Source organism: Pseudophryne corroboree, unplaced genomic scaffold (genome assembly GCF_028390025.1).
Source record: "Pseudophryne corroboree isolate aPseCor3 unplaced genomic scaffold, aPseCor3.hap2 scaffold_778, whole genome shotgun sequence".
NCBI classification, from domain to species: domain Eukaryota; kingdom Metazoa; phylum Chordata; class Amphibia; order Anura; family Myobatrachidae; genus Pseudophryne; species Pseudophryne corroboree.
The window spans coordinates 221,456-246,057 of record NW_026970357.1 but is presented as its reverse complement, the minus strand read 5'-3'; the positions used below and the strand labels follow the sequence as shown (position 1 = coordinate 246,057).

The 24,602-nt window shown below is 49.1% G+C and overlaps 2 protein-coding genes across 4 annotated transcripts in view; one reads left to right on the top strand and one right to left on the bottom strand.

Annotated features, from left to right (window-relative positions):
* LOC135040895 (zinc finger protein 615-like) overlaps positions 1–23,358 on the top strand; it is a 47,791-nt gene extending 24,433 nt beyond the window's left edge. For 2 of the 3 annotated variants that reach the window (XM_063954880.1, XM_063954878.1), the window contains one exon: positions 20,924–23,358. In XM_063954880.1, coding sequence (XP_063810950.1) covers positions 20,924–22,827 — 1,904 coding nt within the window. In that variant the 3' untranslated portion in view covers positions 22,828–23,358. The remainder of the gene's footprint in view (positions 1–20,923) is intronic. The other variant, XM_063954879.1, reaches the window with a different exon arrangement.
* Positions 1–24,602, bottom strand: part of LOC135040896 (gastrula zinc finger protein XlCGF57.1-like) — a 223,327-nt gene that overhangs the window by 52,905 nt on the left and 145,820 nt on the right. The window lies entirely within an intron of this gene.

Below are 24,602 nucleotides of genomic sequence, written 5' to 3'. Positions count from 1 at the left end.
TTGCTACAAGGAGACCCACAGCTCTGGGCATATGGGTTGCAGCCTGACTGTCCGTCGCTTAAAAGTGTTGATGCTTTTTTAACGGCACTGGGCATTTTGTATGATGACCCTGACAAGATGGCTTCAGCCGAGGCTCAGATTACGGTCCTTAAGCAAGGGCGACGGCCAACTGAGGTTTATAGTACTGAGTTTTGGAGGTTGGCTCATGATACCCAGTGTAATGACCCAGCCCTGAGAAACCAGTACCGAAGGGGTCTTTCTGACCAGATAAAGGACCAACTGGTACAATATCCCTCGCCTGATAGCTTAGATCAGCTCATGCAGTTATCCATCCAGGTGGATAGACGGCTGAGAGAGCGTAGGCTTGAAAGGGAGACCGCAGTTTCCTTTTTTCCCAAGGGAACCTCAGACTCTGAGGAATATTCAGAGGAGCCTATGCAGATTGGGGCTACCCGCCTCTCCTCGTGTGAGAAGACGCGGAGGAGACAGCAGGGTTTGTGTTTGTACTGTGGGAATAAAGGTCATGTTGTAGTATCATGCCCAGAAAAGCTGGAAAACTTCAGGGCCTGAGGGTGATGGGAAATATCCTGTCAGGCCAGAAGTCAGAATTTCCCAAAAATACTTTTCTCATTCCGGTGACTTTGGAGATCCTCGGCCAAACTGTCAAGACTGAGGCCTTTGTTGACAGTGGGGCCGATGGGGTTTTCATGGACCGTCAATTCGCCCTGGAGCACTCTGTTCCCTTAGTACCTTTGGCATCGGAAATTGAGATCTGTGGGTTAAACGGGGAACCATTGTCCCAGGGTAAAATTACCTCCTGCACCAGCCAAATTCCTTTGTTTATTGGAGCCACACACTCTGAAAAATTGTCTTTCTATGAGACTGTCTGTTCTTTTGCCCCATTGGTTTTGGGATTACCCTGGTTAAGGGCCCATAACCCTCAATTTGACTGGGTCTCTGGGGAGATTCTTAGTTGGGGTAGTGATTGTTTCAGGAGTTGCTTGAGCCTTCCAGTCAGGCTCTCGCAGCTAAGTTTGCCAGGATGTTATGCAGATTTTGCGGATGTGTTCTCCAAAAAAGTTGCGGCGGTACTACATCCCCATCGCCCCTATGACTGTGCCATTGATTTGTTGCCGGATGCTAAGCTTCCCAAGAGCAGGTTGTACTTACCTGTCACGTCCTGAGGCACAGGCTATGGCAGAGTACATTCAGGAGAACTTGGCTAAAGGATTTATCAGACCCTCACAGTCCCCAGTTGGGTCGGGGTTATTCTTCGTGGGTAAAAAGGACGGTTCGTTGTGACCCTGCAATGACTTCAGGGAATTGAACCGTATCACGATTAAAAATTCGTACCCACTGCCTCTCATTTCGGTTTTGTTTGACCAGCTTCGTACTGCCACCAATTTTTCTAAGATTGACCTACGCGGTGCTTACAATCTAATCCGAATAAGAGAGGGGGATGAATGGAAGACTGCCTTTAATACCCACTCAGGGCATTATGAATATTTGGTGATGTCTTTTGGGCTCTGTAATGCCCCGGCAGTCTTCCAGGAATTCATGAACGATGTGCTCAGGGAATATTTGGATAGATTCTTAGTTGTTTATCTAGATGACATATTAATCTTCTCCCATTCCCTGGAGGAACATCGGAAGCATGTACGCTTAGTCCTCCAGAAACTCAGAGACCACCAGCTTGGGGCGAAGCTGGAGAAGTGCGAATTTGAAGTCCAGCAAATCGCATTTCTAGGGTACATTATCTCCTCAGAAGGTTTCCAAATGGAGGGTTCTAAGGTACAGGCAGTCCTGGATTGGGTGCAGCCCACTAGTTTGAAGGCGCTTCAGCGTTTTCTGGACTTTGCGAATTTTTATAGACGATTTATCGCTGGATTTTCGTCTATAGTGGCCCCCTTGGTGGCACTCACTAAGAAAGGGGCGGATGTTGCTCACTGGTCTTGTGAGGCCAAAGCGGCCTTTGCCCGTCTCAAAAGGGCATTTGTCTCGGCCAAGGTGCTGCGACACCCAGATCCAGAGCGTCCTTTTGTGGTGGAAGTGGATGCCTCTGAGATAGGTATTGGGGCAGTGCTCTCTCAGATGGGGGTGTCTTATAATCGCCTTCATCCCTGTGCTTACTTTTCCCGTAAATTTTCGTCTGCCGAGATGAATTATGATGTGGTTAACCGGGAATTGTTGGCTATAAAGGATGCACTCGGGGAGTGGAGACACTGGCTTGAGGGGGCTAAGTTTGTGGTCTCAATTCTCACCGACCATAAGAATCTGGCATATTTAGAGTCAGCGAAGCGTCTCAATGCCAGGCAGGCACGATGGGCTTTGTTTTTTGCTCGCTTTAATTTTTTGATAACATATCGCCCTGGGTCAAAAAACATCAAGGCTGATGCGCTCTCGCAGAGTTTTGCTCCAGTCCAAGAGACCACCGAGGAGCCATTACCCATTGTGTCCCCATCATGTATTAAAGTGGGCATTACCCAGGACCTCTTGTCATTAGTCCTTAGAGCACAGGAGCAGGCTCCTCCAGACCTTCCGGTAGGTCTCTTCTTTGTGCCTCCTAGATTAAGACAGCGAGTGTTCCTGGAATTCCATGCCAAGAGGTCGGCAGGGCATCCGGGTATTGCCAGAACTCGGGAGTTGCTATCTAGGGCGGTGTGGTGGCCCTCGGTGGCTAGGGATGTGGATCAGTGGGTTCGGGCATGTGACGTTTGTGCCCGAAATAAAACTCTTAGAGGGGTTCCTGTCGGCCCATTACATCCATTCTCTATTCCATCTAAGCCATGGACCCACATTTCCATGGATTTTGTGGTGGACTTGCCTAAATCCGCGGGGATGACAGCCATTTGGGTTGTCGTTGACAGGTTTTCGAAGATGGCGCATTTTGTTCCATTGGTTGGGTTGCCATCGGCCAGACGCCTGTCTGAGTTATTTATGCAGCATGTTGTGCTCCTCCACGGGTTGCCACTTGATGTGGTCTCTGACCGTGGATCCCAGTTTGTGGCCAAATTCTGGAGGGCATTTTGTTCTGATCTCCAGATTTCTGTGAGTTTGTCGTCAGGCTACCATCCACAGTCTAATGGGCAGACTGAGAGGGTGAACCAGTCCTTGGAGCAGTTCCTCAGGTGTTATGTCTCCAAGTGTCATACTGACTGGGTTGCTCATCTGTCCATGGCGGAGTTTGCCTATAACAACGCGGCTCACTCTGCTACAGGGATCTCTCCCTTCATTTGTGTGTATGGGCATCATCCTAAGGCCAATTCTTTTGACCCCCTGGATTCCACGCCTGGTGGTTCCTCTGTGGTTTCGGCCCTTAGGGGTATTTGGAGGAAAGTGAAGAAAGCCCTTGTGTCTGTGTCATTAGTGACCAAAAGGGTTTTTGATAAGTGGAGAAGACCCTGCAGCTTCAAATTAGGAGACTTCGTCTGGTTGTCCACCAAGAATTTGAAGTTGAGACAGCCATCTCATAAGTTAGGCCCCCGGTTCATCGGCCCTTATAAGATCACCAGGGTTATCAATCCGGTGGCATTTCAGTTAGAACTGCCCCGTTCTTTGGGTATTAATAAAACATTTCATTGTTCCCTTTTAAAACTGGCGGTTAGTAATCCTTCTTCCAGTAGAAGACCTTCTCCTCTTCTGATACGGGGTCAGAGGGAGTTTGTGGTTGAAAGGGTTCTTGACTCCAAGATGGTTCGGGGTCGGCTGTCATTTTTGGTGCACTGGAAGGGGTATGGCCCGGAGGAGCGGTCGTGGGTGCGCAGTTGTGATCTTCATGCCCCCAGACTGATACGCTCTTTCTTCTCGCAGTTACCCGATAAACTCGGTGGTAGGGGTTCTTTGACCCCTCGTCAGAGGGGGGGTACTGTTAGGATCTCCTGCTCTGTGCTGCCACGTCGCCATGGCAACCGGGAGGCAAGTGTTAGCGAAGTCAATAACAACAAGTGTGGACCACCTTGCGCACCCTCTTGGTGACCGGGTAAAAACGGGGTTAACAGATATAAAAATATCCTCAATGTTCCACTCTCCCCTTTATTTACTGGGATATTTTAGTGATATAGTCCAAATATAATTTCAACGAGCGGACTCCAACCTCAGATGTCCAATTTCTTGTTCTCTTAGTCTCTCCTTTCTCCAAATGGGAAACCAATTTCATGTGGACCCCAAAAACAGAAAAGAAAGGAGAATATATAGAGTAATATTGTTTTTATTCAAGAAATTTAAAATTTATATATAAAATCGGTATTTCCCACAAAGGATTTAGGATAATAAACTTAAATACATATACAGCAATCCACCAAGGATTGGGCTAGTATGCGTACCGGATTTCATGGGGTGTCATGAAATGTCCACCCTAAACAGCATGTTAATATACCAAGGATTCCCCTCGATCTTTCCAGGTGCTGTATCAGTCTCAGGATCTGCAGTATCCAGGAGATCAAATACCGGCTCAGTGCAGTCTCCCCAATCAGATCACCAACGCGTTTCTGCCCTCAAGGGAGCCTTTTTCAAGGTGTGAGGTGGACTTTACTGCTCTGGGTTTTTATGCCCCCCAGAGTGATCTGATTGGTTGTTACTGCACACAGCCTAATTGGTGTCTTTGCTGTCTAATTTTCTATCTAACTCCTTCCCTTTTTGCTTTAGAGTGTGCAGGGGATTTGTAAAAGGTCTCAAACCAAATTTGGAAACTAAGATGAACAATAAATCGAGTTTTTAAACCCGATTTGCGGCGTGCGTTCCAAACCCTGGAACGCACGCCACTTCCACTTCCGCTCTCGAAATTTTTTTCCGGCGTGCGCTCCATACCTAGAGACGCACGCCACTTCCTATTCTATGTACACTCCTTCCGGCGTGCGTTCCAAACCCGTGGAACGCACACCGCTTCCTGTAGCCGTCTCTTCTCGTAGCGGCTCACTGTGAGAGAGGAGGTTTGGTTCAAAAAACCTTCATTACCGTGTTCCATCCTCAAAGGTATAATGTACTCTCTATACAGTGCACCTACCCCATAATGATAAATAGGGCAACTATACATCCAAATACAAAAAACGAAAACGTAAAGAACATTAGTACATCTTAAATATCAGTGCATGTAACAACAATACATGTACAAAATTCATGCATAATAAATTCTGAACATTTTTAGAATCAATTAAAAGATATATCCCTAATTTAAAACATATTTTTTGACCAGATTTGAATATAAATAAAAAAAAAAAATTAAAATAAAATAGTTTAAAACACTTTGAGCAAAGTCATCAAATTCAAATAGGATATTATAAAAACCATTTGAGCTCAAATTCTAAATTTAAACCTTTAGGAGCTAAAGTCCCCATATCAAAAATACATTTCATTTCCGCTTGTGCTAATGCTTCCTCTGTATTTTGTTTCCTCCAATGATTACTCACTGTTTTTATCCCTATTACTTTTTTTAGACATTTGTGGTCACAGGAATGTATCTCTTTAAAATGGTTCGATACTGAATGATTAGGATAACCTTTTTTGATATTTCGCAGGTGTTCTGCCCACCGCTCTTTTTAAAGATCTGGATGTACGTCCTATGTATTGCAGCCCACAACTGCACTCTACCAAATGAATGCAATTTTTTGTGTTGCATGTTATAAAATCGAGAATACGGTACACTTTTCCTGTAGATTTTGATTGTACCTCTTCCACTTTACTGGCTTGTGTGGTGTGGTGTCTGCACATATTGCAGAGTCCACACCTGTGGAAACCCTTGGTTTTTATTCTTCCGGATTTTTTTGGACCTACGGCACTTTTTACTAATTTCTGTTTTAGATTTGGTGCCTTCCTATAAATAAATTTCGGTTTAGACGGTAAAATGCTTTTTAAAATTGGATCTCTATTCAACAAATGCCAGTGTTTGTAGAATATTTTTTCTACTTCTTTGTGCTGGCTATTAAAAGAAGTGATAAAAGGTAAAACTATATCATCTTTTTTGTCTTTGATATTTGTTTTTAAGAGGTCTTTCCTTTCTATTGCTCCAATTTCTGTAATGTATTTATTCAAGGTGTCTTTGTCGTATCCTTTTGCCACAAATTTTTGCTGTAAACTTCTTGACTGGTCCTGGAAAGTGCTCTGATCTGTGCAGTTGCGCCTCATCCTTCTAAACTGGCCTTTGGGTACATTTCTTATCCAATTGTGGTGATGATTACTTTTTGTAGAAATATATGAATTGCTATCTGTGGGTTTAAAATACGATTTAGTTTTCAGTATACCATTCTCTATATATATCCAAAGATCTAAAAATTGTATCTCAAGAGGGCTGGTATTGAATGTTAAAAATATATTAAAATCATTAATATTTAAAGAAGTACAGAAAGAATTCAACGAGGAATCATCCCCTTCCCATATAAAAACAATATCATCGATAAAGCGATGCCAAAGCCTGATGTTCTTCAAAAAGGGATTGTTTTCAGACCAAATATATTCATCCTCCCATAGTCCCATAAACAGGTTGGCATACGCGGGGGCAAATTTTGTGCCCATAGCGGTTCCTTTCTTCTGTTGGTAAAACTTACCGCTATACCAGAAAAAATTATTATTTAAAATAAATTTTATACTATCTAAAATGAACTGGATTTTCTTTTCCTCCAAGTTGCTCCTCAGGAGATGATGTTCAGTTGCTTGCACTCCTTTAGTGTGATCAATAATAGTATATAAGCTACTCACATCTGCAGTCCCTAATATGAAATTAGGCTGCCATTCTACCAGTTCTAATTTTTTAAGTATATCTCCTGTGTCTTTAATATAGGATCTTAATTTTAAAACTTCCGGTTGGAGGTGATAATCCACATAGTGGGACAAATTTGATGTTACCGAATTAGTTCCCGCCACAATAGGTCTACCCGGGGGATCTTCCAGACTTTTGTGGATCTTCGGTAAGACATAAGAAGACTGGGAGTGTAGGATCTTTTATGTTGATATAACTTTCTTCTTTCTCTGTTAATATTTCTTCTATCTTATACTTCAAAGAAAAATTCTTTAATTCTTTCTGGATCCGTTCATTTGGGTTACTTCTTAGGGTAATATAGGTATCTTTATCATTTAGTTGTTTCTTAATCTCATTATCATATTTTACAGCGTCCATGATCTTTGGACTATATCACTAAAATATCCCAGTAAATAAAGGGGAGAGTGGAACATTGAGGATATTTTTATATCTGTTAACCCCGTTTTTACCCGGTCACCAAGAGGGTGCGCAAGGTGGTCCACACTTGTTGTTATTGTCTTGAACGTTTCTGGTGAGTGGGATCACCTGGACCACTACTGCTGCACTTTTGAGTTGGGGCGCTGTGTTTTTTTACAAACTTGTTGTTATGAGCCACGGCTGTGGCTCATTCCTGTTTTGCAGTTTTGTTCTGTATTTCATGTTATACTTCTGTTTATGTTCCCCGTGGGTGTCATGGGGTGCTCGGAGCTCACCCTTAAGGAGGGGATACTGTTATGAACCACAGGTAGTGGTTCATTCCTATTTTATGTTTATTTAGTTGTCTTGCATGCCAGGATTTCCCATTGCTCTGTTTTGGATTACTCTTGTCTGCTGCCGCTGGTGAGTCTGTGTAATTGCAGCTTGTTCCATGTGTTCTGCCTCACCTGGCTGCTGATTGCATTTTGTCAGTTGGAATCATGCAGTGGGCCAGCTGCTCTGGATTGTTTAATTAGGACTCTCTGTTAAAAGCACTCCCAGGACTCATCACAGACGCCGGTGATAGCTTCCTGTTTGCCTGATTCTGCTGCAGAGAGAGTTCCCAGTCCCGGTCTGTTCGTTTGTTCCTGTTCTCAGTGATCCTGTACTCGGAAGTTACCATCTGTTCCTGGAGTCTGATCGAGCACCTTTAACATCTGGTGGTGTTCGTGAGTCGCGGCGCAGCCGTGTGTTGCGGCTTGTCCGCTATTATTTATTACTTTGTTTATATTGTGTTCTGGAGCTTTGCGGAGGATTCTGCTTCCACAAGATCCACTCTGGTGTCCAGCGGTGCCGGATAGGAGTGTCGGATCAGTGGATCTTTGGTTGTCCTTTTCCCTGGCGGCTAGTCCGCACATACCTTTTGATTTAGTTAAGTTAGCTTGTAGCCCCTGGCTTGGTTGCTTAGTCAGAGGGCCTCTTGTTATCATCCTGTCTCGGATTTCCCTTTGTCTCTCATTAAGACCGGGGGGCACCGGAGTTGGGCAGACATAATCCGCCTTTCAAACGTGGCTGCCAGGGGCTCAAGAAACCATAGTCTCGCAAGGGATTTCTGATAACACGGGCGAGACAACGGAGTTAGGGTGCCAGGGGTTACTAGGCTTTCCAGCTCCCACAACCTGTATTTCATTCCTGTACTCAGATCTCTGCCATAAGATCTTCTCCAGTCTGGAGTACAGGAATCGTAACACTTGTATTCTAAGTGTTAGCGAAGTAACCTGAGTGCAGCTGATACTCCGGTCCGGGTTTTTACTGTGCAGTGGTTACAGGCTCTGTGCACGGCAGGGAATCCGGCGCTGGTTTTGTGCTCACAGTCTGTGAGGTCTGAGTGGGGCGTGGACAGCACCTGCTATATAAACCATCCTCTCAGGCTAGGCAAATGCTGCTGAATCTTTGTTTGTTAGTCAGTTCCAGAGAATTAGCTAGTACTGTGTGACTTTGTATTTACTTGTTGCTTACTGCATATAGGCCTTGGGATTTGGTACTTCATTCTGCCAATCCGGACCTAGCAGTAAGACTGGAGTCAGTTGTTTAACCTGCTGGGGTTCTTTTGCTATTCTGTGAACCCTGCAGGTTTGCGGCTGTACTCTCAGACCTGCCTGCTTAATCCTCTCTCACTGTGCAGGGCGTCCAGGTGTCAGTTTAGTGGCAGTAAGCTGAACCTGTGCCCTGGAAGTGGTAGTTAGGATTGTGGATACTCTCCTTGTGTCTATATTTCTATCTCTGACCAAGGAGTTTATTCCCACACCCGTTGGTAACCCTTTGGGGTTTTTTCTGTTGCTCTTAGCAACATAATTTCGGGTGCTCCACATGTTAAATCACTACATCTCGCTTCATTGTCCGCTCTATTCCATCTGAGCATTCCTGACACTAGGGAGACACCCAGTTCCTGAGCCTTCCGGCTTCTGCGTTCACTTTGTGTTTATTAGTTATTCCATCACCTTCTGTGTATGTTATGTTATACTGTCTGTGAGTTCATTTGCTCCGCATCCCTCTCTGTTCATACACCGGTATACTCCTGTTAGCACTGGTGTGCGTAACAGTCAGGCTATTGCTGATCTGTTTTGGTTCACACTGTTAACTGGGTTTAGTTGAATGCCATGTTGTACGGTGTGGTGTGATGTGAGCTGGTATGTATCTCACCCTTAGTTTAACAAAATTCTTTTCCTCGAAATGTCCGTCTCCTCTGGGCACAGTTCCTATAACTGAGGTCTGGAGGAGGGGCATAGAGGGAGGAGCCAGTTCACACCCATTCAAAGTCTTATAGTGTGCCCATGTCTCCTGCAGATCCCGTCTATACCCCATGGTCCTTTTGGAGTCCCCAGCATTCTCTACGGACTAAGAGAAAAGGATGTAACGGTAGGTATTAAAATCCTATGTTTGGTCTCATCACTCCAAATGACTTTGTTCCAGAAGTTTTGAGGCTTGTCTCTGTGCTGTTTGGAGTATTGTAAGCGGGATGCTTTGTGGCATTTGCGTAGTAATGGCTTTCTTCTGGCGACTCGACCATGCAGCCCATTTTTCTTCAAATGCTTCCTTGTGCATCTTGAAACAACCACACCACTTTTTTCAGAGAGTCCTGTATTTCAGCTTAAGTTATTTGTGGATTTATCTTTGCATCCCGAACAATTTTCCGAGCAGTTGTGGCTGAAATATTTGTTGGTCTACCTGACCGTGATTTGGTTTCCACAGAATCCATCATTTTCCGCTTCTTAATTACAGTTTGAACACTGCTGATTGGCATTCTCAATTGCTTGGATATCTGTGACAGGACGGTACCGTACGGAAGCACTCGCCGCTTGCCGCGTCCCGTCGACTGCGCACAGAATGGAAGGTCAAGCCGCACGAGGCCTGACCACATAGGGGATTCCGGCTTACCGTCAGTAACCGCCTGCTACTGACTCCACCCACTGCGCTGTGGGCGGGTTCTCGCTGCCACCACCAAACTCCTAACCTGCCGTGACGTTTGGAACCACGGTTCTGCTCTGTATGTGCCGACGCACTGCCTTAACACACCTGTGTGGTGTTGACGAATCCCCACTAGCCACTTGCTAGGTCTCTACCGGTAGCTGGCGGAAGGCGGGGCTTGGAGACGTCAGGTGCTTCCATGGACAGCCGGAGAACGGGGCTAGGTTTGGCCTAACCCTGTAGGTCACAAGATGAAGCAGTCTTCTTGAGGCAAAGATGTTTATTGCTCAAATAACCTTTAAAAAGGCTCCTCCCTATTGCTAGGGGCAACAGCATACAATCAGATGTTTTCAGCAGAAGAAGATGTTACAATACACTCCTATGGGCCAACTGCCCTTCTTTTATCCCTCTCCAAGACCCCTTACCAAGCCCGCCCTGTGGTGCACAACCAATCAATGTTTACCCATGAGCTGTGCATGCTTTGGTCTCATGCACAGCTTTACATTGTTCCCTATGGACAGTGGGGAGTGGTCGGTCTCCTTTGACTCTCCCACCTTGGAGAATCAGGATACTCCCCGGTGCCGTCCAGTCTGGCTGGGGGGAAGTTTTCCCTCCTAAATCTGACTTCCGGAAACCTGCCCGGGACCCCTCTCACTGCCTGCAGCCTGGATTTGGGCTCCAGAGCTGGGCAGCCTGGCTCCCCGGTCCAGGTTTCTTGGCACTACGGGTGATCTCCATGGAGCTCCAAGAAACCACTCAGCCTGTTTCCTAGCTGAGCTGCTTCTCTTTCTCCCTGTGCCCCTTGGAAATGTGAGGCTGGATGGGAAAGCATTCTGTTTTTGGGGAAAAGGTCTGGGAGAATCCATCAGCCTGCACAGCTATGGATTCCCCCCTCCTGGGACACACAACCAAGTAAGTGCAATTTACCTTTAAATACATCACATTTAAATCACCCTGTACATGTTATACATTTAAATACACTCTGAGCCTGCACAGGCTCCACGTACCTAGGCACTGCAGTGCCTTACAACACACTGTCTGGTTTGTGGAATACTGTGTACTAGCCCTGCAGCCTGGCTGCTAGGGCTCTCTGCGTGCTGGAGGTATGGGGCTGGCTTCCCCCACCCTCCAGCCTGTCTGCCTGCCACTGGGGTCCAGGGAGCTGGCTCTCCCTGTCCCCCCAGTGTGGCACTACTTTTGTGGCCCCGCCGCACGCAGCGGTGCACCCCCCTGTACTGAAGCCCGGCGGCCCGGGACACTTGTCCCGGCCGCCGTGACTCTGGCTCTGTTGTAGCGCTGAGGCGCCGGGAGCGTAGCTCCCGGACCCCAGCGCTCATCAGCCTGCTCAGCAGCCTAATGGCACCCACGCCGCTAGGGAGCCGGCTAGCCCGGTCCCCCATGAGCGGCGCCTGTCTGGTAGCCTCGCTGCGCAGGGAGCCAGCTAGCCCGGTCCCCTGTATGCGGCGCTGGATCCATGGTGCCTCGCCGCAGTGTCCGGCGGGGAGGCGGGCTGTGGCACACCCCCCTCGCCGCCCAGCAGCCCGGGACGTCCGTCCCGGCGGCTGCGGCTGGCCACCCGTGCTGGGCTGAGGCGCCGGGAGCAGAGCTCCCGGCCCCCAGCTGCGGCTCTCACAGAGAGCACTGAAGCGGGAGCCGAGCTCCCAGCCGCAGCGCTCACCCTTCTCCCCGGCGCGCACACCCCAGTGCGCCCAGGGCTTCACCGACCGCTGCCGGGAGCGGAGCTCCCGGACTCCGCCGGTCAGCGGCTGCCTTCTCTCCCCCGGCGCGCACACTCTGCTGAGCGCGCAGGGGGGCTGTCCTCCCTGCCGTGGTCTCCGGAGAGGTCTGGGACCACGGCACATCTTAAAATACAATTTAAACATTTAATACAACACGGCGCCTAGCGCCCCATACATTTTCAAATCTGGCGCCAAGCGCCCATTGTCTGTAAAAATGGCGTCGGGCACTAGGGGTTAACCCCTTCAGTGCTGCAGGCGGCCATTTCCCTCGTGGCTGGGGTCCCTCCGGCCACAATATCTTTTTATATCTCTTTCCTGTCCCCCCAGTGTGGCACTACTTTTGTGGCCCCGCCGCACGCAGCGGTGCACCCCCCTGTACTGAAGCCCGGCGGCCCGGGACACTTGTCCCGGCCAACGTGACTAAGGCTCTGTTTGAGCGCTGAGGCACCGGGAGCGTAGCTCCCGGACCCCAGCGCTCATCAGCCTGCTCAGCAGCCTAATTGCACCCCCGCCGCTAGGGAGCCGGCTAGCCCGGTCCCCCATGAGCGGCGCCTGTCTGGTAGCCGCGCTGCGCAGGAGGCCGGCTAGCCCGGTCCCCTGTATGCGGCGCTGGATCCATGGTGCCTCGCCGCAGTGTCCGGCGGGGAGCCGGGCTGCGGCACACCCCCTCGCCGCCCAGCAGCCCGGGACGTCCGTCCCGGCGGCTGCGGCTGGCCACCCGTGCTGGGCTGAGGCGCCGGGAGCAGAGCTCCTGACCCCCAGCGGCGGCTCTCACAGAGAGCACTGCAGCGGGAGCCGAGCTCCCAGCCGCAGCGCTCACCCTTCTCCCCGGTGCGCCCGGGGCTTCACCGACCGCTGCCGGGAGCGGAGCTCCCGGACTCCGGCGGTCAGCGGCTGCCTTCTCTCCCCCGGCGCGCACACACTGCTGAGCGCGCCGGGGGGCTGTCCTCCCTGCCGTGGTCTCCGGAGAGGTCCGGGACCACGGCACATCTTAAAATACAATTTAAACATTTAATACAACACGGCGCCTAGCGCCCCATACATTTTCAAATCTGGCGCCAAGCGCCCATTGTCTGTAAAAGTGGCGCCGGGCACTAGGGGTTAACCCCTTCAGTGCTGCAGGCGGCCATTTCCCTTGTGGCTGGGGTCCCTCTGGCCACACTCCTCCCCCCCCATTCAAGCGGGTCAACCAGGGACCCATGTCCTAACGATTTGGGTCCTGGTCCCGCAGTCCGTTGGGGTGAAGGGGACGCTACCTGGGGGGTGTAGGCTCTGGCCTAGACAGTTCATCCATAGTGTAGTGGGCCTCTCTTTGTGGGTGCACAATGTTCAAATAGTCCACCTGAAGTCCAAGTTCAAGGCTCCACCACAAAAGTCTGTCAAATTTCCCCAAGGTAGGTTGCAGCCATCTAACAGGTAGGTGGTAAGTCACCACGGTGGGGGGCCGGTTACAAACAAGTGCCACCCAAGGTGTCCCAATTGTGGCATACCCCACTTCCCACCATAGCAGTTTTCTGCGCAAACAGGCCACAGGGTGCTCCTGACCATATGGCTCTTTCTGGCTCGGTACTGCTCCCAGTCCGTGCAGTGGCGCAATAGTTCGTAACACACAGTCCTGGTCAAGAATGTGCGCCGTCAGCACTGGAGCGGGTACCCGAGCCTCCTTCAATGACTGGAATGCCAACTCGCAAGCAGGTGCAAAGTCCACTGACTTGGGAATGCCCTTCCTAGCCATCTCTGTCAAGGGGTTCACTACAGGACTAAAGTCAATGACAACATGTCCGTAGGGCCTTACAGGTTCTAAGGTCAGTACCGGTCTGGGTGATGTGGGTCGGGGACAGCCTCTGGTTGCCTCCACCCCCTCTGGGTTGGGCCTACCCCTGTCTCCTTCCACATGGTGCCCCAGGCACTGCACCTTCGTCATACCTATCTAGCAACTGTCTGCCCTAACTGTCAGACCTGCCCTCCAATCCTCTTCTGTCGACCTATGACTCGGGAAATCTACCCTGTCACCTAGGCCTACTCTTCCCTCCTCATCCGCTACCTGTGCCACAGTGATGGCGGCCAGACCACCAGCCTCTGGATCCTGTGTGGCATCCAATACAGGGAGGCTGCGTGTCTTCCCCGATCTACTGTGCACAGGCAGGGGTCCTACTATGTCCACAGCAACTTGCTGCAAGGGTTCTCCTATGGGCAGAGGCCCAGAGACAACACAACCGCTGGAGTGCCCCGGCTGCCAACGCATGGCACTAGCCTTACAGTTGGTCTGGGCGTCATCCGACATTCCAGACCAGGGTAAGCTCTGTGTCTGGCACTTCAGGGTACGGTCTGTCTCCGGGTTACTGTCCAAAGGGGTTTCACTGGCAACCGACACCGGTTGCGCAGGAAAGTTCCCTGAGGGGACCAGTTGGACACATTCCCTATCTGGTCTATCCCCTCCCACTTTCCGGGCTACCCTGTACCTTAACCCTTGCCGCCAGGTCAACCTCCCCGCCCCAACCCTGTCAAGGCCGCTGCCAGAGTGGCGCCTCATGCCTTTCGGGGATGGGTCAGAGAGTTGAGCCTCCCTACACTCCTGCCTGTGGCCCTCAATCTCTCCTAAATTGGGACACTCTACAGGGGGATCTAGGTGGGGACTACTAGGGTCAGTCTGGTAGGGGTCAGTCATGGAAAAGTCAGTGTGGTTTCTCATACTCACCGCCGGAGTTGGCAAACCATTTGGGTCAGGAGCATCATTGGGCACCCCCACAGGATCAAACGAGCTGGAACCGACATCCTCTGCGTTGCTAGGGGACGTGGGCATACCAGAGGCAAAAGGCATGCGGGGTCGATGTGCTGATCTAGCCGCTGTAATCTTTTCCTCTGGGCTGGTTGATGCTGTGGTTGGCTGTGCTGGCAGTTGTCTAGCAGCTGTAGTATTTTCCTCTGGGCTGGGCTGTGCTGGAGTAGCTGATGTCAACGGTGGGTTTGGAACTTGACTCCGGGGAATGGCACCAACAAACGTAGTGACGATCCCACCACCCAGATCATTTCCTAGGACCACATCAGTTGGGAGACCATCCATGACGGCAACTTCTCGCAACTCTGGTCCAGCTCCCCAGTCCAGGTAGACTCTTGCCATGGGAACCGCTTTTTCTGTTCCTTCTGCCAGGGTGACCGTGGCAGTGCGACCCTGCAATACTGCAGCAGGATCTATAAGGTGGGGGCTCACCACAGTTATTGAGGCCTTCTCCCTGCATGGGTCCAACGTGGACTGGCTGCAGGTGCCTCCACATGTTGTGTAGGGGCTGTTTGGCCATGCAGGTGACTCCGCAGAGTGCACCTGTCTCTCGCCACACTCCATCGGACTGACTGGATGGGGAACAGTCTCTGTAGGCCCATCTCCTCTCGACAAACAAGCGATCCGGGCTCCAGCACTCGGATTTGGGGCACGAGTCTGGGGTGCTTGGGATGCAGGACAGTTCATCCTCAGATGTCCGATTTTCCCACAGCCGTAGCACTTCTTCTCCAGTCGTGGCACCGATGATCTCTGATCAGTTGCAGGGACGCTGCGGTGCGGTTGCTGGCTAAGAGCACCCGGGTTGGAAGATGCTTGTCTTTGGGGGTGATGAGCTGAAGAGGGGGGTCCCCTTGGTGGTACAGTCTGTTGGAGCTGGCTGCTGGCGGGGCGCTTCTGCCCCCGTGGCCGAATTGCCACATACTTGTCTGCTAACTGGGCAGCCATCTTTAAGCTGGGTGGCTCCCGATCTAGCACCCACTCCTTCACTTCTTGGGCGCACCTGCGGTAGAACTGCTCCCTGCAGATCAGGTCGATCAGTGCGTCCCATGTAGTGGCTTCCGAATCCTTCACCCACTTCACCACGTACTGCCGCAGCTGGGTGGCGAAATGCTCATGGGTGCTGCTAGGATTCTTGGGCAAGTCTCTGAACTTCTTCCTGTAAGACTCTGGAGTGATGAAGAATCGCTGGAGGAGGGCCTTCGCGACTTCGTCGTAGTTCCCACAGTCCTCCGTCGCCACTCCTCGATAGGCCTCCAAGGCCTCTCCATGCAGAGTGGGCACAAGGTGTCTCACCCACTCCGACTTGGGTAGATCGTGTAGTTTGCAAGTCCTTTCAAAAACTTGTAAATGTCCATCAATGTCCCCATCACTGTCTGCAAACTTGGCAAACTGAACTCGTCCTGAACTGTGCACAACAGCTGACAACGGATCCCGGGGTACCACGGCCTGTGGTGCCCGCTCATCACGCCACATCTGGATGATGATCAAGCGCTCTTGCTCCGTTGCCCTTTCCCCCAATTCCGCTAGCCGATCTGCTAGGGTATCCGGGCCGCCCCCCTTGGGACGTTGGGATCCTGGCCCTGCTAGGGATTGCTGGGAAACATTGCTGCTGTGAGAGAGGGCGGGGCTTGTGGTTCTCACCGGTTCTGTACGAAGGTCCACTGGTGGGCCGTCCTCTGCGATGCTGATGCCGTCAGTGCTTTCCACCTCCGCCCGATGAAACTCCTCCCAGCTCCTGAGCGCCGCCTGCATGACGCTCCTGGACGCGTTGGAAGGGATATCCACACCCTTCCCCTGGCATACGATCTCCAGATCCTCCTTGGACATTCCGCTGAATTCCGCCATCTTGTGCGTTCTCCTGCGCTGCAGTTACTCCTCTCCTGAGTAACTCGGCTTCTCCAATCGGGTGATGAAAAGCCGCCTGGGATTATCCCACCACTATGCCACCAATTTATGTGACAGGACGGTACCGTACGGAAGCACTCGCCGCTTGCCGCGTCCCGTCGACTGCGCACAGAATGGAAGGTCAAGCCGCACGAGGCCTGACCATATAGGGGATTCCGCTTACCGTCAGTAACCGCCTGCTACTGACTCCACCCACTGCGCTGTGGGTGGGTTCTCGCTGCCACCACCAAACTCCTAAACTGTCGTGGCGTTTGGAACCACGGTTCTGCTCTGTATGTGCCGACGCACTGCCTTACCACACCTGTGTGGTGTTGACGAATCCCCACTAGCCACTTGCTAGGCCTCTACCGGTAGCTGGCGGAAGGCGGAGCTTGGAGACGTCAGGTGCTTCCCTGGACAGCCAGAGAACGGGGCTAGGTTTGGCCTAACCCTGTAGGTCACAAGATGAAGCAGTCTTCTTGAGGCAAAGATGTTTATTGCTCAAATAACCTTTAAAAAGGCTCCTCCCTATTGCTAGGGGCAACAGCATACAATCAGATGTTTTCAGCAGAAGAAGATGTTACAATACACTCCTATGGGCCAACTGCCCTTCTTTTATCCCTCTCCAAGACCCCTTACCACAGGGGGTAAGCCCGCCCTGTGGTGCACAACTTACCCATGAGCTGTGCATGCTTTGGTCTCATGCACAGCTTTACATTGTTCCCTATGGACAGTGGGGAATGGTCGGTCTCCTTTGACTCTCCCACCTTGGAGAATCAGGATACTCCCCGGTGCCGTCCAGTCTGGCTGGGGGGAAGTTTTCCCTCCTAAATCTGACTTCCGGAAACCTGCCCGGGACCCCTCTCACTGCCTGCAGCCTGGATTTGGGCTCCAGAGCTGGGCAGCCTGGCTCCCCGGTCCAGGTTTCTTGGCACTACGGGTGATCTCCATGGAGCTCCAAGAAACCACTCAGCCTGTTTCCTAGCTGAGCTGCTTCTCTTTCTCCCTGTGCCCCTTGGAAATGTGAGGCTGGATGGGAAAGCATTCTGTTTTTGGGGAAAAGGTCTGGGAGAATCCATCAGCCTGCACAGCTATGGATTCCCCCCTCCTGGGACACACAACCAAGTAAGTGCAATTTACCTTTAAATACATCACATTTAAATCACCCTGTACATGTTATACATTTAAATACACTCTGAGCCTGCACAGGCTCCACGTACCTAGGCACTGCAGTGCCTTACAACACACTGTCTGGTTTGTGGAATACTGTGTACTAGCCCTGCAGCCTGGCTGCTAGGGCTCTCTGCGTGCTGGAGGTATGGGGCTGGCTTCCCCCACCCTCCAGCCTGTCTGCCTGCCACTGGGGTCCAGGGAGCTGGCTCTCCCTGTCCCCCCAGTGTGGCACTACTTTTGTGGCCCCGCCGCACGCAGCGGTGCACCCCCCTGTACTGAAGCCCGGCGGCCCGGGACACTTGTCCCGGCCGCCGTGACTCTGGCTCTGTTGTAGCGCTGAGGCGCCGGGAGCGTAGCTCCCGGACCCCAGCGCTCATCAGCCTGCTCAGCAGCCTAATTGCACCCACGCCGCTAGGGAGCCGGCTAGCCCGGTCCCCCATGAGCGGCGCCTGTCTGGTAGCCTCGCTGCGCAGGGAGCCAGCTAGCCCGGTCCCCTGTATGCGGCGCTGGATCCATGGTGCCTCGCCGCAGTGTCCGGCGGGGAGGCGGGCTGTGGCACACCCCCCTCGCCGCCCAGCAGCCCGGGACGTCCGTCCCGGCGGCTGCGGCTGGCCACCCGTGCTGGGCTGAGGCGCCGGGAGCAGAGCTCCCGGCCCCCAGCTGCGGCTCTCACAGAGAGCACTGAAGCGGGAGCCGAGCTCCCAGCCGCAGCGCTCACCCTTCTCCCCGGCGCGCACACCCCAGTGCGCCCAGGGCTTCACCGACCGCTGCCGGGAGCGGAGCTCCCGGACTCCGCCGGTCAGCGGCTGCCTTCTCTCCCCCGGCGCGCACACTCTGCTGAGCGCGCAGGGGGGCTGTCCTCCCTGCCGTGGTCTCCGGAGAGGTCTGGGACCACGGCACATCTTAAAATACAATTTAAACATTTAATACAACACGGCGCCTAGCGCCCCATACATTTTCAAATCTGGCGCCAAGCGCCCATTGTCTGTAAAAATGGCGTCGGGCACTAGGGGTTAACCCCTTCAGTGCTGCAGGCGGCCATTTCCCTCGTGGCTGGGGTCCCTCCGGCCACAATATCTTTTTATATCTCTTTCCTGTTTTATACAGTTCAAATACCTTTTTACTGCATATCCTTTGACAATTCTTTTGCTTTCCCCATGACTCAGAATCCAGACACGTCAGTGCAGCACTGGATGAAAGATGCAAGGGTTTTTCAGGAGTCCAGAAGCACACTGACCTTTTATATGAACACACTGATAACAAGCAAACAGATCACAGGTGAGGATGGTTACCTTTAGTAGCCATTCAAACCCGTTTGTGTCAACTTGGTTGCATGTTATCAGGCCAAAATTTTTTGTAAACTTTTGATCAGGGTCATTTGGGTAGTTTCTGTTGTCATTACGATTTAAAAAGAGTAAACACAGTTGTTTGACAATAAATGGCTTCACCCAACCACTAACCATGGGTGAAAGAAAAGTTTGTGAGTTATCATTCATATTCTCTGACAAATGGCCAGAAAATCACTAATTCTGCTAGGGTATGTAAACTTATGAGCACAACTGTATATAAGCTAAATTGCTGTGAGCTTTAGACCAGGTAGCAGCATACCTAAAGTGCAACACTAATGTGATAGCTGTTTTTATGGTAATTATTTTGAGCAGTAGAGTAGGACTTGCAGTATAGTGGGGTCTCTTGTTGGGGGCTGCAGGCTTAAATGCATTGGTCAATACGTGGACTAAATCTCCACTGTTTATTATTGTTAGTGGTTATAGTGAGTGCAGAGGCCCAGTGACATAGATATAATATACTAATCCACAGCACTCACCGTTCCTAGATTTGGGGTGCAACACAGTATGTGACCACATTGTTTAAATAAAATCCCTGGGGCTCTGCACTCACTATATTAACTAACAATAATAAACAGTGGAGATTTAGTTCACGTATTGACCAATGCATTTAAACCTGCAGCCCCCCCCCCCAGATTACCTGCATTGTATCTATTAACACCCAATTAAAATCCAATGGTTTTTTATTACTTTATTCAGCTCTCTATACACTTAACTTTGTGTTTAATATTTCAACAATTTAGTTTACATACTTTACTGTACTTAATAAAGGTTATATATTATTTATTAGTGCGCCGAACAGGACAGCACTTTCTCTTCTTTGGTGTTTTAATGATTCATTATTGCAAAGCCCATGTCACCTCTAGTAATCCCACATGAGCGTCCATGTCACCTCTAGTAATCCCACATGAGCGTCCATGTCACCTCTAGTAATCCCCCATGAGCATCCGTGTCACCTCTAGTAATCCCACATGAGCGTCCATGTCACCTCTAGTAATCCCACATGAGTGTCTGATGTCACCTCTAGTAATCTCACATGAGCGTCCACGTCACCTCTAGTAATCCCACATGAGCGTCCATGTCACCTCTAGTAATCCCACATGAGCGTCCATGTCACCTCTAGTAATCCCACATGAACGTCCCTGTCACCTCTAGTAATCCCACATGAGCGTCCATGTAACCTCTAGTAATCCCACGTGAGCGTCCGTGTCACCTCTAGTAATTCCACATGAGCGTCCGTGTCACCTCTAGTAATCCCACATGAGCATCAGTGTCACCTCTAGTAATCCCACATGAGCGTCCATGTCACCTCTAATAATCCCACATGAGTGTCTGTGTCACCTCTAGTAATCCCACATGAGCGTCCATGTCACCTCTAGTAATCCCACATGAGCGTCCGTGTCACCTCTAGTAATCCCACATGAGCATCCGTGTCACCTCTAGTAATCCCACATGAGCGTCCGAGTCACCTCTTGTAATCCCACATGAGCGCTATGTCACCTCTAGTAATCCCACATGAGCGTCCGTGTCACCTCTAGTAATCCCACATGATCGTCCGTGTCACCTCTAATAATCCCCCATGAGCGCCAATGTCACCTCTAGTAATCCCATATGAGCACCCTTGTCACCTCTAGTAATTCCACATGAGCGCCCATGTCACCTCTAGTAATCCCACATGAATGTCCGTGTTACCTCTAGTTATCCCACATGAGCGTTCAGTGTTGATCAAGCTCAAGTCTAAACATCCTAGCTTTTTTGTTTTTTTAATAAACATAAAAGCAATGATTGCAGGTAAAAAAAAAATGTCAGTTATAGAATTATATATTGTATCCTGTAACACCCTGTGTCTTGTCTGCTCATTTTATATATTAATGTATTTTATTTCCAGCAGATGGACACACAAGCAGGAATATCTCAGAAGGACATCTATTGTTATCCCCGGATTGTGACATAAAAGATGACAGTAGACAGGATTCTCCAGCATTTAACCCCATTACCCCAATTATATATCCAGCTCTATCAACTGATCCCCCTGATCCTGGGAAATGTTCTCCTGATCACTCTGATATTGGTGCATCTGTTACAGCTTTGAGAGTAGATACAGTGTTTCCCTGGTCTATAGATACCAAATGTTTTACACAGAACACAAACCTTATTACTCATCAGCCAGCTAAGGCAGGTGAGAGGCCATTTCCATGTTCTGAGTGTGGGAAATGTTTTACATATAAATCAAATCTTGTTACACATAAGAGAAGTCACACAGGTGAGAAGCCGTATTCCTGCTCTGAGTGTGGGAAATGTTTTGCATTGAAATCAAATCTTATTAAACATCAGAGAAGTCACACAGGTGAGAAACCGTATTCCTGTTCTGAGTGTAGGAAATGTTTTGCACGGAAATCAACTCTTGTTACACATCAGAAAAGTCACACAGGTGAGAAGCCGTATTCCTGTTCTGAGTGTGGAAAATGTTTTGCATCGAAATCATATCTTGTTACACATCAGAGTAGTCACACAGATGAGAAGCCATATTCCTGTTCTGAGTGTGGGAAATGTTTCACAAAGAAATCAGCCCTTGTTACACATCAGAGAAGTCACACAGGTGAGAGGCCATATTCCTGTTCTGAGTGTGGGAAATGTTTTACACAGAAATCAGATCTTGTTACACATAAGAGAAGTCACACAGGTGAGAAGCCGTATTCCTGCTCTGAGTGTGGGAAATGTTTTGCATCGAAATCAAATCTTATTAAACATCAGAGAAGTCACACAGGTGAGAAACCGTATTCCTGTTCTGAGTGTAGGAAATGTTTTTTATCTAAATCAAATCTTGTTAAACATCAGAGAAGTCACACAGGTGAGAAACCGTATTCCTGTTCTGAGTGTAGGAAATGTTTTACACAGAAATCAGATCTTGTTACACATAAGAGAAGTCACACAGGTGAGAAGCCGTATTCCTGCTCTGAGTGTGGGAAATGTTTTTTATCTAAATCAAATCTTGTTATACATCAGAGAAGTCACACAGGTGAGAAGCCGTATTCCTGCTCTGAGTGTGGGAAATGTTTTGCATCGAAATCAAATCTTATTAAACATCAGAGAAGTCACACAGGTGAGAAACCGTATTCCTGTTCTGAGTGTAGGAAATGTTTTTTATCTAAATCAAATCTTGTTAAACATCAGAGAAGTCACACAGGTGAGAAACCGTATTCCTGTTCTGAGTGTAGGAAATGTTTTGCACGGAAATCAGATCTTGTTACACATCAGAGAAGTCACACAGGTGAGAAGCCGTATTCCTGTTCTGAGTGTGGGAAATGTTTTTTATCTAAATCAAATCTTGTTATACATCAGAGAAGTCACACAGGTGAGAAGCCATATTCCTGTTCTGAGTGTGGGAAATGTTTCTCACAGACATCAGCTCTTGTTACACATCAGAGAAGTCACACAGGTGAGAAGCCATTTTCCTGCTCTGAGTGTGGGAAATGTTTTGCACAGAGATCACATTTTGTTACTCATCAGCATGCTCACACAGGTGAGAGGCCATTTTCCTGTTCTGAGTGTGAGAAATGTTTCGCATATAAATCAGCTCTTGTTACACATCAGAGAAGTCACACAGGTGAGAGGCCGTATTCCTGTTCTGAGTGTGGGAAATGTTTCACACAGAAATCACATCTTGTTACACATCAGAGGAGTCACACAGATGAGAAGCCATTTTCATGCTGTGAGAGAAATAAATCCGCTCTTGTTGAACATATTAGACATTACCCAAGCACGGAACCATTTAAATCTTCTGGAGTATAATTATCACTGCCATGCAATGTTCCTCAAGGGTCAATCCTATCTCCTATGCTTTATGCAATATACAGTCTGGTCCATATATATTGGGACATCGACACAATTCTCATATTTTGGGCTCTATACACCACCACAATGGATTTGAAATGAAACAAACAAGATGTGCTTTAAATGCAGACTTTCCGCTTTAATTTGAGAGTATTTACATCTAAATCAAGTGAACGGTGTAGGAATTAAAAACGGTTTTTATATGTGCCTCCCACTTTTTAAGGGACCAAAAGTAATGGTACAGACTAAACAATCCTAAATCAAACTTTGTTGCAAATCCTTTTGTCAGTTACAGCCTGAAGTCTGGAACGCATAGACATCACCAGATGCTGGGTTTCATCCCTGGTGATGCTCTGCCAGGCCTCTACTGCAAATGTCTTCAGTTCCTACTTGTTCTTGGGGCATTTTCCCTTCAGTTTTGTCTTCATCAAGTGAAATGCATGCTCAATCGGATTCAGGTCAGGTGATTGAATTGGCCATTGCATAACATTCCACTTATTTTCCTTAAAAAATACTTTGGTTGCTTTTGCAGTATGCTTCGGGTCATTGTCCATCTGCACTGTGAAGCGCCTTCCAATGAGTTCTGAAGCATTTGACTGAATATGAGCAGATAATATTGCCCGAAACACTTCAGAATTCATCCTGCTGCTTTTGTCAGCAGTCACATTATCAATAAATTCAAGGGAACCAGTTCCATTGGCATCCATACATGCCCACGCAATGACACTACCGCCACCATGCTTCACTGATGAGGTGGTATGTTTTGGATCATGAGCAGTTCCTTTCCTTCTCCAAACTCTTCTCTTCCCATCACTCTGGTACAAGTTGATCTTTGTCTCATCTGTCCATAGGATGTTGTTCCAGAACTGTAAAGGCTTTTTTAGATGTTGTTTGCAAACTCTAATCTGGTCTTCCTGTTTTTGTGGCTCACCAATGGTTTACATCTTGTGGTGAACCTTCTATATTCACTCTTGTGAAGTCTTCTCTTGATTGTTGACTTTGACACATATAGACCTATCTTCTGGAGAGTGCTCTTGATCTGGGCAACTGTTGTGATGGTGTTTTTCTTCACCAGGGAAATAATTCTTCTGTCATCCACCACAGTTTTCCGTGGTCTTCCGGATCCCTTTGGTGTTGCTGAGCTCTCCGGTGTGTTCTTTCTTAAAAATGTTCCAAACAGTTAATTTGGCCACACCTAATGTTTTTGCTATCTCTAAAATGGGTTTGTTTTGATTGTTTAGCCTAATGATGGCTTGCTTCACTGATAGTGGCAGCTCTTTGGATTAGATTAGAAATGCAAATGTCACAGCTGGAATCTACTCCTGACCTTTTACCTGCTTAATTGATGATGAAATAATGAGGGAATAGCCCACTCCTGTCCTTGAAATAGCTTTTGAGTCGATTGTCCCATTACTTTTGGTCCCTTAAAAAGTGGGAGGCACATATAGAAACCGTTGTAATTCCTACACCGTTCACCTGATTTGGATGTAAATACCCTCAAATTAAAGCGGAAAGTCTGCAGTTAAAGCACATCTTGTTTGTTTCATTTCAAATCCATTGTGGTGGTGTATAGAGCCCAAAATATGAGCATTGTGTTAATGTCCCAATATTTATGGACCTGACTGTACATGCTACCACTGGGTGATATAATCAGACCTCATGGCCTGGTCTACCACTGCTATGCAGATGACCTGCTTTTTGCTCCATGTACTGAGAACCTAATACCAATCCTA